Genomic DNA, 13,390 nt, shown 5'->3' with positions numbered 1-13,390 from the left:
GCCCAAGTCACTGGGGTGGAACTTTACATACACACCATCAGTTCTCTATCCTCCTAATGCTGTAACCCTTTAATACACCATTCTGACATCATGCGTGGTGATCCACAATCATAAATTATTTTCATTGCTACTTCATAACTGTAATTTTGCTATTGTAATGAATCATAAATATCTAATATATAACCCCTGTGAAAAGGTCATTTGATACCCAAAAGGGTCACAACCCACAAGTGGAGAACTGTTGATATAAAAAGACTAGATTACCAATTAGTGTCATTCAAAGCTGAGTAATGAGAGCAGATGGTCTGGTAACACAATTTCCTAATTTTTGAATGCTTCAAATATTCAACCATAAAACACCTTTAAAAGCCACTTAAGTAAATAATTCCAGTAGAATTTTTATTCTTACGTATTTATAAGCAATCATCTAGCCCTAGCTACAGGGACTCCCTCAACAAGTGAATTCCCCTGATGAAAAACTTCGGATCACGTGACAGAGAAAAGACTGGACAGCCACAGTTAGTTAATATACTCAGGAGGTTTTAAGGTGATGCTGTATTTAATAAAACACAATGCCGAGCCCCAAATATTAAGAACACTATTGATGATGTCCTTTCTGAAACTGGCAATGTTAAGACTACTTCACTGCTCTCAACTTTTTATTTTCAAAAAAGAGGCTTGATTATTACTTTTCCTATACTGTAGTTTACAAATGGTTTTGATTACATCCCACTGTTAAGTGTTCAATATTTTTTCTTAAGACCGAGAGGTTGTACTTCTGTGGCCCTGCACCCTTGCCCACGGGCAAGTCTTTCAGCCTCTAATCTACTTTTTTTCTATACCCCAGCTCTGAGATTACTTGTGCTTTAACTACCCCTCCCCCATCCCAATATTCACTCACCAGCTCTCCTGTTAGTATCTTCATGGAAGGTTTTTAGAATTGGCATTACAAGGTCTCAAATTCTATTACAACCTTAAGAGGTTGTAAATATTGTTGGGACTTGCATTTTCACTGACCTACATTAGACACTTTATTGGCACATTCAATTCTTTCCACATATATATGAAGGTGCCAGTATGTCATCTCATTTTTCACTCAGGAGTACCACTACTACCCAATCTCCATTCTGACCTCATGTATCCAGGCTTGGATTAATGACAGACCCTTCCAAGGATCACTCTTTTAAATTGCACTCCATAAGCTTTCCTAACATTCATATAACATATCATAAGCCTCTAAGTCACCAATGAAGTCTATGTGGGCCACTACTCAAGAGATGAATGTGCAACTTCACCCATCATTGTGGTGCTGTTCCGTGCAGTCCAGTGCAGGGATCCTAGGTCTATACTCAGACATCAGTGCTCTCAGGCTTAGATCTGCCACCTGCTGTAATTTTCACCTACAGTTTCAATAAGGATCCAGTCCTCTTCTTTGAACTTGTATCTTAACCCTCACTGGTTCCCAAGGGCTTCTGTATTTACAGCTCTCAGGCTCCCGTGAAAGCTGTTCTTGTGGGTGTTTCCCTTACTCACCGTCTAAAGCTGTAACCCAGCTCAATCTTTCCTCCTGAAGTTTCTCTCTCTGCTTCATTATCTTCCTGACATACTGGGTTTGTAAAATGAATTTATTTATACAGGTTTTCAATGGAAGCTCTGAAGGAGGGACTTCGTCTTATTAACACTGTGAACTCTGTGTCTAATAGAACTCATGGAATGCAGCCAGTGTCAAAGGAATGCTTGTTACATCCATAGCCCTTGGGTACTCTTCTCTCTACAGAACTGTAAACTTGAAGGTTACCTTCAGAGTATTAGAACCCATAGTAAAGCAAGCACCTGCGACACATATCCCCATACAAAATTTGCTGCAGCAGGCAATTATCTTGGACTACTTAAACTTTCCCAACAGGCTCTGGCCCATCTTTTAACCTCACCTTCTAGTGTGCTGACAGTTGTGCTTATCTAGGGACCTCTGGAACCCACTCCATTCACTGCCATCAGTTACAATACAAGAGCAACAGAGCTTGGGTAAAGTGTGGCCTCAGCAGTATTTGTATCTTTAGGAACTGCGTTTACAAAATAGGGATAAGAAAAGCAGATAATTCACAGGTACTGTGAGAACTGGTTTGGTATATAAAAGTGCTCCCAATAGTCCTGACATATTATTTTGGGAGCATTAAGTACTACTTACTGTGACTTTTAAAATGTTTCCTTGTCTACTATGTCCTCTTTCTTGTCAACCTGGCTAAAACATACCTACTTCATGAGTTATGTCAAGCCCTACCCATTTCACTAAGCCAGTCACTTCTCCATGTTTCATTAGTATCCCTCTGCTTTCAGCTCTTGTGGCATTTAGTTGACCCTAAATATTACTTAAATTATTTCACAATACAGGGATGATTATTATTGACAGATTTGCAAATTACTTGAAAATAAGTAAATGATTTGAAAACTTCTCTATACTCCCAAGATCCTAGAATATAATTATTACCAGGCAACAAATAATGAAAGCATTTCCCCTTCTACAAGCAAATTCAGAGAACAAGATTATAAATGAATAGGGGTGAGAGCATGAATGAGCAATACAACCAATATTACAACTTTATAAAGAATTTAAATACATAATTCTATCATTTCAACAAGATAAAGAAAAACAACCAATTTACTCATACTTTTAAGAAACTAAATTGGGAGGGGTGGCACATGCCTTCAATTCTAGCACTTGGGAGGCATATAAGTTGGAAGCCAGTCTGGTCTACATAGTGAGTTCTAGGATAGCCAAAGTAACATAGTGACACTCTGTCTCAAAATAAAACTAAACAACAAAAAAGCCAACCAAACAACCAAAACCAAAAAAAAAAAAAAATCTCATTAACACATACCTTAAGTATGCTAAGCAAAAGTACATGAACTGTATTATAAGAAAATAATAAAATTAATAGGTGAGTTTGGAGTTTACTAGACATGGGAAATGGTAAATAATTCCATAAAGAGCTTTAAAGTATATGATATAGACTTAGAAACATGCACATACATTTAAACAAACCAGCTATGCTACATTTTAATTAAAGAGCTTATAAATTTAAAAAAAATAACACTGAATTCTTAAATTAAAAGGGAGGAAGAAAATTAATGTACAGATTACATGCCTGGATACTCTCAAAATCAGATTTTTTTTTTTCTATAAAAACAGTAAAGTTATTAATGAGGACATTCATCAGTTTGATTCTTTTCTTTCCAGTCATTTCTAATTTTCCCTCCCTCATGGCTTCCACTTGTTAGTCTTCTAGAAGATTTTAAATTCTTTATATAATATTCAAGAAGACAGTTTATAAAAGTGAGAAATACCCCAAATGTAACAAGTAAGCCTAATAAAGTAATTCAATTTTATTATTTAAAAGCTACACTTTTATTTATAGAACTTTTTTTTCTTCAAATACTCACTTATATAATGCATTCCTAAATTCAGGAGTCATATACAGTGTTTGCAAAAGGCTATTCAGATAGCATGTCATCGCCTGGTTTACTAATCCCACATAACCTTTAAAGAGAAAACACAAATACAGACAAATCAGCACTCAGGCAAAAATACTACCAAGAAAAGAAAATAATATATAGCAGAGAACAACAGTGTTCAGTTGGAAATTATTTGCTTTCCTTGAATAAAAAATGTTTTAAAAATTTATTCTTCTTTCATTTATTACATCCCCACCATAGTTTCCCCTCCCTCCTCTGCTCCTAATCTCCACCTCCTCTTTCCCCAGATCTACTCCTCCTCCATTTCCCTTCAGAAAAGAGAAGACCTCCCAGAGATATCAAGCAAACATGGCATAACAAGTTACACTAAGCTACACACCCTCATGCCAACATTGGCAAGGCAACACAGTAGGAGGAAAAGGGTCCCAAAAGCAGGCAAAAGAGAAAGATAGCAATAGCACCTCCTCTCACTTTTAGGAGTTCCATAAGAACACCAAGCTACACAGCCATTAGATATATGCAGAGAACCTAGGTCAGATCCATAAAGGTTTCCTGATTGTTGCTTCGGTTTCTGTGAGTCCCTATGAGTCTTAGTTGATCCTGTGGAGCATGTTTTTGTTGTGTCCTTGACCCCTCTGGCTCCTACAATCCTTCCTCCCCATCTTCTGCAAGATTCCGCAAGATGTGGGTCTCTGTATCTGCTACTGTCAGTTGCTGGATGAAGTCTCTTTGATGACAATTATGCTAGGCTTGGGTCAAGGAGTAAGGCAGAATATCATTAGAAGTCATTTCATTGACTTTTTTTTGCCAGCCATGTTTTTTGTTCTATCCTAGGTCTTTGACCTATCCAGCCTCTGGTTCCTGGCCGTCTAGGCAGTGTCAGGTGTAGGCTCCCTCTTCATGTCATAGGTCTTAAGTTGGACCAGTCATTAGTTGGCTACTCCCAGAAGTTCTGCACCATCTTTACCCCAGAAAATTTTGCAAGGCAGGACAAATTGTAGGTAGAAGGTTTTGCAGCTAGACTGGTGTCCCAGTTCCTCCATGGTTACAAAAGAGCCAGTTGAGGCTCCATATCCCCCATTACTAGGAGTCTTCACTAGGATTACCCTTATAGAATCCAAGGAGTGTCAAGAGAGGTCTTTGTGGAGCTGCAATCGGAGCCAGCCAAGGGGCCCCAAGTCCATACCTGAGTGGGGGGAGTGTGGATGAGGAAAAGGCTAGCTATAGACAATGAGGAAAAGGCTAGCTGTAGACGATAAAGAAAAGACAAAGACAGAATAAAGGTCAGGAAGGCAGATCAGTCAATACTGAAATGCCATGAATTTATTTTTCACCACTTTATACACCTTATCCAAAAAGGGGAACACAGTATCATGTATATGGAACAGACTTTTCTTCCTCACTCATTCAGTAACCACACCTTGTTCCCTAGCTTTGAGGTCAGGAGTAGCCATACCTCAGATTCAACTTCTCCTTCTCTAGGCTTGAGAGTCAGGAGTAGCCACATCTCAGATTCTAGTCTGTTGTTATTTAGACTAAGATAGCCCAAACTTGCTGACAGCTTTGAACTCTCTGTCCTTGTGCCAATATGGAGTGCAGCCATCTTTACTGGCACCCACAAGGGAGTTTCCATTGCACTATGTTTCTAGCTCATCCCCGAAACGTCCCCTAATTCCAATTGTCTCTCCCAGTATTCTCTCCCTCCATTACTCCCTACCCACTTGATCCCTGCTGTTCATATCCCTACCTGACCCAGTCCACCCACAAAATCTCTATTTCCCCTTCCCAGGGAGATATGCACCGCACCCTCCCATCCATCCTTGTTACTTAGCCTCTCTGGGGTCTGTAAATTGTAGTATTATTACCATTTATTAATTTGTTTACTTATTTTAATTTCATTTTACATTCCAATCACAGATTCCCTCCCACCCCTACACTCTCAGCTCTGCCCATCCACTCCTCCCAAAGGGCTCCCATGGGGAGTCAAGAAAGCCTGGTCAATTAAAGTTGAGGCAGGATCAAATCCCTCTCTGCTGCATTAAGGCTGAGCATGGCATCCCACCATAGGGAATGATTATCTTTTACTTTAGAGCTAATATACATTTACCTCGCTCAGGATGAGGTTTTTTTTTTTTTTTTTTTTTTTGGGGGGGGGGGTAGTTCCATTCATTTGTCTGCAAATTTCATGATGTCATTGTTTTTAACAGCTGAGTAATGCTCCATCAGGTAAATGTAATACATTATCTATTTGTAGTGGTTTGAATGGGTATGGCCTCCACAGACTTATATGTCTGAATGCTGAGTGGCATTATTAGGTGTAGCCTTGTTGGAGAAATTGTGTCACTGTGGGGGGTGGGCTTTGATGTCTCAAAAGCTCAAGCCATGCCCAGTGTGGTACATAGTCTTATGCTGCCTATGAATTAAGATGTAGAACTCTCAGCTTCTTCTCCAGCACCGTGTCTGCCTGCACACCACCATGCTTCTCACCATGAAGATAATGGACCAAACCTCTGAAACTATAATCCAGTCTCCATTAAATGTTTTCTTTTCTAAGAGTTGCCATGGGCATAGTGTCTCTTCATAGCAATAGAAGATCTAAGGCTGAAGTTAGTACCATGGGGTATTGCTTTGATGGGTCTGGCTATGCTTTTATTCGAAGGAAATGTGGACTTTGGTATTTTGAATTAGAAAAGCAGTTGAACACTTTTAAGTGGGGCTTAATGGGCCACACTAGTAGAAGCATGTAAGACAGTGAGCTGAGGGTGATTTAAACTGTGGGAACCTAGCTCAAGAGGTCTTAGAGGAGACTAATGTTAGTATGTGGCCTCTAGACTGTGGCATTTTTGCAAAGGATATGGCTACTTTATGCCCTTGTCTGAAAAGTCTGCCTGAGACTAAATTGAAGAGTTTCTGTATTAGTTCCAATGGCTGAAGCCAACTTAAAAACAGTCTAGTATTGACTATATTGTACAGTTGTTAGTGGTCACTCTTATATAGCGCTAACATAAAAAGGAGCAAGCCCAGCAAAGAAAAACACAAGGTGTACAATTTGATGAGAAAAGGGCACACCAGGAAATAGAATGGAGCTAAGTCCTGTGTGCAAGGAGATAAACAGATAAAGAAATGGAATAAAGGAAGTCACAGCCTCAGGGCAAGACCCCAGTTAACTAAGCTTCCAACTTGTGAAACGGAATGATAGAAAAGTAAAAAGAAATTAAAGAAAAGCTTAGGGTTAGGTGTGCTGGTGCACACCTTTAATCCCAGCACTCAGAAGGCAGAGGCTGATGAATCTATGACTTTTGAGGCCAGCTTAGTCTACAGAGCAAGTGCCAGCACATCCAAGCTTAGGCAGTTGAAGGAATCACAAAATTCAGAAGCTGATGAAGATGTAATTCAATGAGCCCCTGGAAGCATCAGAAGTTGGCAGCTTCAGCCACATGGTTCTGGCCTTAGTGTCAACTATAGAAGAAAAGGATTATGTAGTCTCCCTTAAAGACTAAGGAAAGACACTGAGGCTATGTGTGTATCAGGGGTGTCCCTTCATGGAGGCCCAGAAAGGGGATTGTGTGAAACTGTAAGGTGAAACTTGGATTGCCTTGGATACCCCAAAATGTTGGAGATGCCAGAGCTATGGGACCTGCCAAGGAGAGCTGTTGATAGGGAGTGGAACTAGCTCAAGAGAAAGAAATGTGTTGCAGTCAACCAAGATGAAAAAAGTTGGAGATATGAAGAGCATTTTGACAACAAACATGGAGATGCAGAGTTTGGAGTTGGTTTTTAGTCTTGCTTTGATCCAGTAGTTTTTCACTATCCTCCCTTTCTTCTATGTTGGAAGGATGTGATCTGTTTTTGATTTTGATTTTATAGGGAATTACTGTTAAGAGACTGCATGAATCTCAGAAGACTTTGAACTTTAAACACAGTTGAGATTATGATAGAAGTAGGACTAAATGCATTTTGCATTATATTATGGCTACAATCCTATGGGGGCCAGGGAGTGGAATGTACTCTTCTGCTAACTGTGAATTAAGATGTAGAACTCTCAGCTCCTTCTCCAGCACCATGTCTGCCTGCTTATAATCATGCTTCTCACCATCAAGATAATGGACTAAACCTCTGAAACTGTAAGCCAGCCTCCATTAAATGTCTTCCTTTATCAGAGTTGCTGTTGCCATGGTGTCTCTTCACAGCAATAGAAACCCTAACTAAGACACCAATCTTCAGTTGAGGGACATCTAGGTTGTTTCCTGTTTCTGACTATTATGAGTAAAGCTGCTACAAATATAACTGAGCAAGTATCCTTGTGGTAGGATGGGTATATGCCCAGGAGTGGTATATCTGAATCTTAAGATATATTGATAAACCAATTTTCTGGTACACTGACACACTGATTTCCAAAATGGCTGTACAAATTGCACTCTCACCAGCAATAGAGGAATATTTCCCTTGCTCTACATCCTTACCAGCATGAGCTATCACTTGTGTGTTTGATTTTAGCCATTTTGACAGGTATAAGATGGAATCTCAGAGTTGTTTTGATTTGCATTTCCTTGACAGCTAAGGATGTTAAACATTTCTTTAAGTGTTTTTTTGGCCATTTGAGATTCCTCCGATGAGAATTCTGTTTAGATCTGTATCTATTTTTTTGTAATTGGATTACTTGGTTTGTTAATGTCTAGTTTCTTGAGTTCTTTATATATTTTGGATATTCACACTCTGTCACATGTGGAGTTAGTAAAAATCTTTTCCCATTCTGTAGGCTGCTGTTTTGTCCTATTAGCAGTGTCCTTTGCCTTACAAAGCTTTTCAGTTTCATGAGTTTCCATTTATTAACTGTTGATCCTAGTGCCTATCTATGGGTGTTCTGTTCAGGTAGCTATCTCCTGTGCCAATTGTGTTCAAGGCTATTTGCCACTTTCTATTCTATCAGGTTCACTGTATCTGGTTTTATATTTGAGGTCTTTGATCTGCTTGGACATAAGTTTTGTACAGGGTGCTAGATAGGATCTATTTGCATTCTTCTACATGCCACCATTCACTTAGATTTACTGAAGTTGCTTCCCCCCCCCCCATTGTATATTTCTGGCTTCTCTGTCAAAAACCAGGTGTTCATAGGTGTGTAGATTTACATCTGGGTCTTTGATTCAATTCCGTTGATCAATCTGTCTGTCTTTATGCCAATACCATAGTTTTATCCCTATATCTTTGTAGTAGAGCTTGAAATTAGGAATGGCGATACCTCTGGAAGTTCTTTTATTATGCTTAGCTATCCTGGGTTTTTTGTTCTTTCATATGAAGTTGAATATTTTCTTTCAAGGTCTGTAAATAATTGTGTTGGAATTTTGGTAGGGATTGCATTGAATCTGTAGATTGTCTTTGGTAAAATGACTATTTTTACCAGGTTAATCCCACCAGTCCACGATCATAGGCTATCTTCCCATCTTCTGATATCTTCTTCAAGTTTCTTTCTTTAAAGACTTGAAGTTATTGTCATACAAGTGTGGTGATATATTATTTATAATTTATTAAAGCTTGCCTGAGGATTCAGAAAGAAAAGTCAGCTACAAGCCATAGAAGCCAGGCACACACCTTAACTACCAATGGCCAGAAGTTAGGAAATGGTATACACCTTTAATTCTAGGACTCAGGATTAAGAGGTAGATGGATCTCTGTAAGTTCAAGACCACCTGGATCTATACACAACTGATCCAGTCCTAAAGAGAAACAGCTCACACAAAGATGGGATTATACACTTTAATTGCAACACTAGAGAGGTATAGAAGATAGGAACAGGGTTTTCAGTAGTCAGTATCAGGCATTCATTCTCCAGGCACATTGAGTATTGAAGTCTCAGTATTCTCCAGCCCACTGAAGAAAGGCTGAGGTTTGGTGAAGACAGGATAAACTTTCAGTTTAAGACAGAGTAAGAGCTAGTGACCAGCTGCTTTGTTTTTCTGATCTTCAGCTTTAAGCTTGAACCCCAATATCAGTCTCTGGATCTTTTTTTTTTTTTCCCCCTGTGTTACATACAAGTCTTTCCCTTGCTTGGTTGGTGTTAACCCAAGATACTGTATATTATCTGTGGCTATTTGGTATTGTTTATCAACTGTTAGGAGTTCCCTTGTAGAACTTTTGGGATCACTTATGTATACTATCATATCAAAGAAAGAAGCTTGGCTTCTTTCTTTCCAATTTGTATCCCCTTGATCTCCTTTAGTTGCATTATTACTGTAGTTAGAACTTCAAATATCATAATGAATAGATATGGAGAAAGTAAACAGCCTTGCCTTGTTCATGATTTTAGTACATTGCTTTGAGTTTCTCTCCATTAAAAACAAAACAAAAATAATGTCGAGTTGGAAATTATTTCAGTGATACCTAAGATTATCTATTATGGTGAACTTTGTTTCTCAGAGAAAGTCAAGATACTTTTTTACCAAGATATAAATGAATATTACATGGTATTTAAGAAGATATTACTACCATGTGTCTTACTGGAGTGCAAATAATCTTATCCCCTAAATATAAGTTAAGATGGAAATGTCTAAGCATTTTCACTTTAAGCCATACATAATACAGGAATCCTGAACTAAATCAATTGCCCCTGTCATCAGCCCTGTGAATCAAATTAAGTCAAGAAATAATAACATGGGGTGCTACCTCAGTTCCTCATGTTTATGCAGCAAGTATTTTACAAATTGAGACATCTATCCAGACCTCACCCATATTCTTAAAGAGGAAAGATTAAAATGAGCAAATTAACTAAAAGTGGTTACAATATGAAGTACTGTCAGGGATTCTTAATTGTACAGTGTGACAAATGGCATGCCTTATTTGCATAAAAAAGTAACAAACACTTCTAAAAATCATACCTTAACCTCAGTGAATTGACCAGATAGAAAGCCGAACCTAATACACAGCATTCTATAAATGTCTTATATATATAAAGGGCTGAGTCAATTGTCAGAATGAATAGCAAAAGAATTCAAGAATCTTGTTCCATATTTGTTAAATCTGGAACTTTCTCAAAGCATCCTAACAATCTCAGAACAATCCACACAGTACTTATTTAAAGCAAAATGAAAAGGTTTCCAGCCTGAGTTAGAGGAGTTACGATAGCATTTTGAGAAGTAAATCTTGGAATTTGCATTTTTAACTACATGCCTTTTCTTTGTTTTGTTTTTTTATTTTTTTCTTATTTTACATATTGATCCCAGTTCCCTCTCCTTCCTTCCCATGCCCCCCCCCCCACTTTACAAGGAGGGCAATGTAGTCCAACAAAATCTGTCAAGTCACTTGGAGTAGGAACTAGGCCCTCCCTCCTGCTTCTAGATTAAAGCAGTATCCCTCCATGGGAAATGTGCTCCCAAAGTCCTTTTGTGCACCAGGGAGACATCCTGGTTCCACTGTCAGAGGTCCCTTAGACTGCCTAGGCCTTCTAACTGAGACGGGGTCTGTTCACGGGGTCTGAGTTGGTCCAATGCTGGATTCCCAGCTATCAGTCTTGGGGGGGGGGGTCCATTAGCTCACCCTAACTACATGTCTTTTAAAGAGAGAAATTCTTATGACTTACAAGTAGTTTAACTATGTGGTATAATTAGGGGTAATTCCACATTCTCTTTTACCCTGGGTGGTAAACAGCCAATATCCACTAACAGAAGTCATAAACAAACCAAGATAGGCCCTATTGCATTACCAGAGGAAACAAATTTCACAAGGATTAGCTATGAGAAAATTATTCTAAGCTCTAATTACAAAGTATAATAAATGTAGTATTACAGATCATAGTAAAACAAAACTTAGAATATAACTCTAGGCTTTCTTGTTATTTAAGATAGGTGTTTAAAAGGAAATGTTCTAAAAGCCATCTTAGCATTAACTAGCTACAGAAAAAACTTCTCTGTACTTGTTTCTATTTGTATCAACATGAAAAATACTATTGTAATGGAAAAGGTGTAAGATGAAATATATGACAAATATCTAAAATATATTTACAAGGTAATTAACCACACACACACACACACACACACACACACACACACACACACACACATGAAACCTTCATATAAAATAAAATTTTAATAACCTAGGGCTGGGGAAAGGGCTCAGAAATTAAGAGTACTGGCTGATGTTCTTGAGGAACCATGTGGCAGCTCACAACTGTTTGTAATTCTAGTCCTAGGGGATCAGACACCCTCTTTTGCTCTCAGTAGATAACGCGTACATGCACACATGAAAGTCAAACACCTATACACATCACAATAAACAAAAAAAGAAAACTATAATCTGGGTTTAATTATATTTAGGAAAAAGCTAAGAGATTTTTTAAAAGATTTCTTTTTTATGTACATGTATGTTTTATCTCCATGTGCATGTATGTATGCATATCAGATGTGTGCCTATGAAGGTCAGTTGAGAGATTCAGATCTAGGTGCTGGGAACTAAGCCTAGGTCTCCTTCTAGAGTAAATATCTCAACTACTATGCCATCTCTCTTGCCTTAACATAATTTTTAAATGATCTAATTTATTTAAAACATACAATTAAATTAACAGATCAGTAGACCCAATAAAATTAATATGTTCTGCCTGCTTCATGGAAGCACATTCCTCATAGCCCATCTTAATCTAAAAGAAGAAAAGAAGATTTCATCCCCAGACAAGCTGATTTCTAAAAATGTCAGATTGCATTCTAGAAGGAACATTATCAAAATAATTTTCTTCAAAACACAATATCCAATTATTTTTTTAGTTTGTGGATAAATAAGAATAGTAACAATACAGTAAAGACAGCAAGGGGTGAGGGAAGGAACAGAACACAGGCCGGCAGTACTGACTCTGCTGCTGCTGGCCTGTCATTTTGCTCTAGGTCTCAGTTTTGTACTGATGAAATGAAGAAATTCAATTAGGCCAGAACTTGCTATGATTATAATTGTTATGGAAAACAAAAATAAATAAGTCTTACCAGTTTCTGACTTGTTCAAAATAGATGAGTAGGAGTAGCTTTGGCTGACATAATCACTGGTAGAGGCCACAGAACCTTCTCTTGGAAGTGGACCTATAAACCTGTCATGCATGCTGTCGTCCACATTACTGGAATCCTCCTAAAATGCAACATAAACAGGATTTACTGACTAGCAACAGTGAGAAAAAGTTAAATCATGCTGTGACTGTTCAGACACCTAAGGAGTGTGTGCCTTCCTGCAGGCAGCTCTGAAAGATGTCTCACTTAGAGCACCAAACAATGCTCCTGACCCTTTTCAAATAACATTGTAGATTTTTAAAAAGCCCTCATTCAAATGCTTTATTTACATGAGGAAATATGAGATGTACCACTATAAAGTCCTGAGTGGCACTGGAATATTCACTTTATGTTGTAAGTTAGGCCCAGTAGGTAAGGGACATAAAGAATTACTGGCTGAGATGGAGAATCGCTCACATTGTCTGATTAGAAACTTCCTGTTAATATGTAATATGTTGAAAAGGATTAAAAGGCACAAATCCAGCATAAGCAATTAAGATAGAGCAAGAACAGTGATTAAGCAACTGAAACCACAACTCTTAAACCGTGAATCCAGAAATCTACAAGAATAGCTAATTATGATTTCAGAGTCACCCAAGACCAATCAAAACAAAACAAAACAACAAAATAAGCCTCAGGGTGCTCAAGTGGCACATTCGAGTGCTTTTTCAGCACAGACACACTGCTTATTACCATCTCCTGCTCAAAGGGATGTCTTTATTCGCAACTGAAGGCCATCAAATAGAACATTTTGTCTCAAGCAAGTTTTAGTGAAGAAAGTTCATACTAGTGGACTTTTCCACATTCACTAAGCCTTAGTTTCTTCTGTAAAACAGCTTGGCAAATCAGACCAGATTTTCTTAATTTTTTAAAACCTACATCCTTTGGTATTTGTA

At 38.2% G+C, this 13,390-nt stretch overlaps 1 protein-coding gene across 2 annotated transcripts in view; it reads right to left on the bottom strand.

Moving 5' to 3' along the window:
* The window catches only part of Usp47 (ubiquitin specific peptidase 47), a 92,265-nt gene that overhangs the window by 48,548 nt on the left and 30,327 nt on the right, over window positions 1-13,390 (bottom strand). For both annotated transcript variants that reach the window (XM_051192689.1, XM_051192690.1), the window contains 2 exons: window positions 12,438-12,576; window positions 3,442-3,538 (listed from right to left, as the gene is read on the bottom strand). In XM_051192689.1, coding sequence (XP_051048646.1) covers window positions 3,442-3,538; window positions 12,438-12,576 — 236 coding nt within the window. The remainder of the gene's footprint in view (window positions 1-3,441; window positions 3,539-12,437; window positions 12,577-13,390) is intronic.

The sequence above is a fragment of the Phodopus roborovskii genome, unplaced genomic scaffold (assembly GCF_943737965.1).
Source record: "Phodopus roborovskii unplaced genomic scaffold, PHOROB, whole genome shotgun sequence".
Classification (NCBI taxonomy): Eukaryota; Metazoa; Chordata; class Mammalia; order Rodentia; family Cricetidae; genus Phodopus; species Phodopus roborovskii.
The sequence above is the reverse complement of the archived record's forward strand: the minus strand, read 5'-3'. Positions and strand labels throughout refer to the sequence as shown.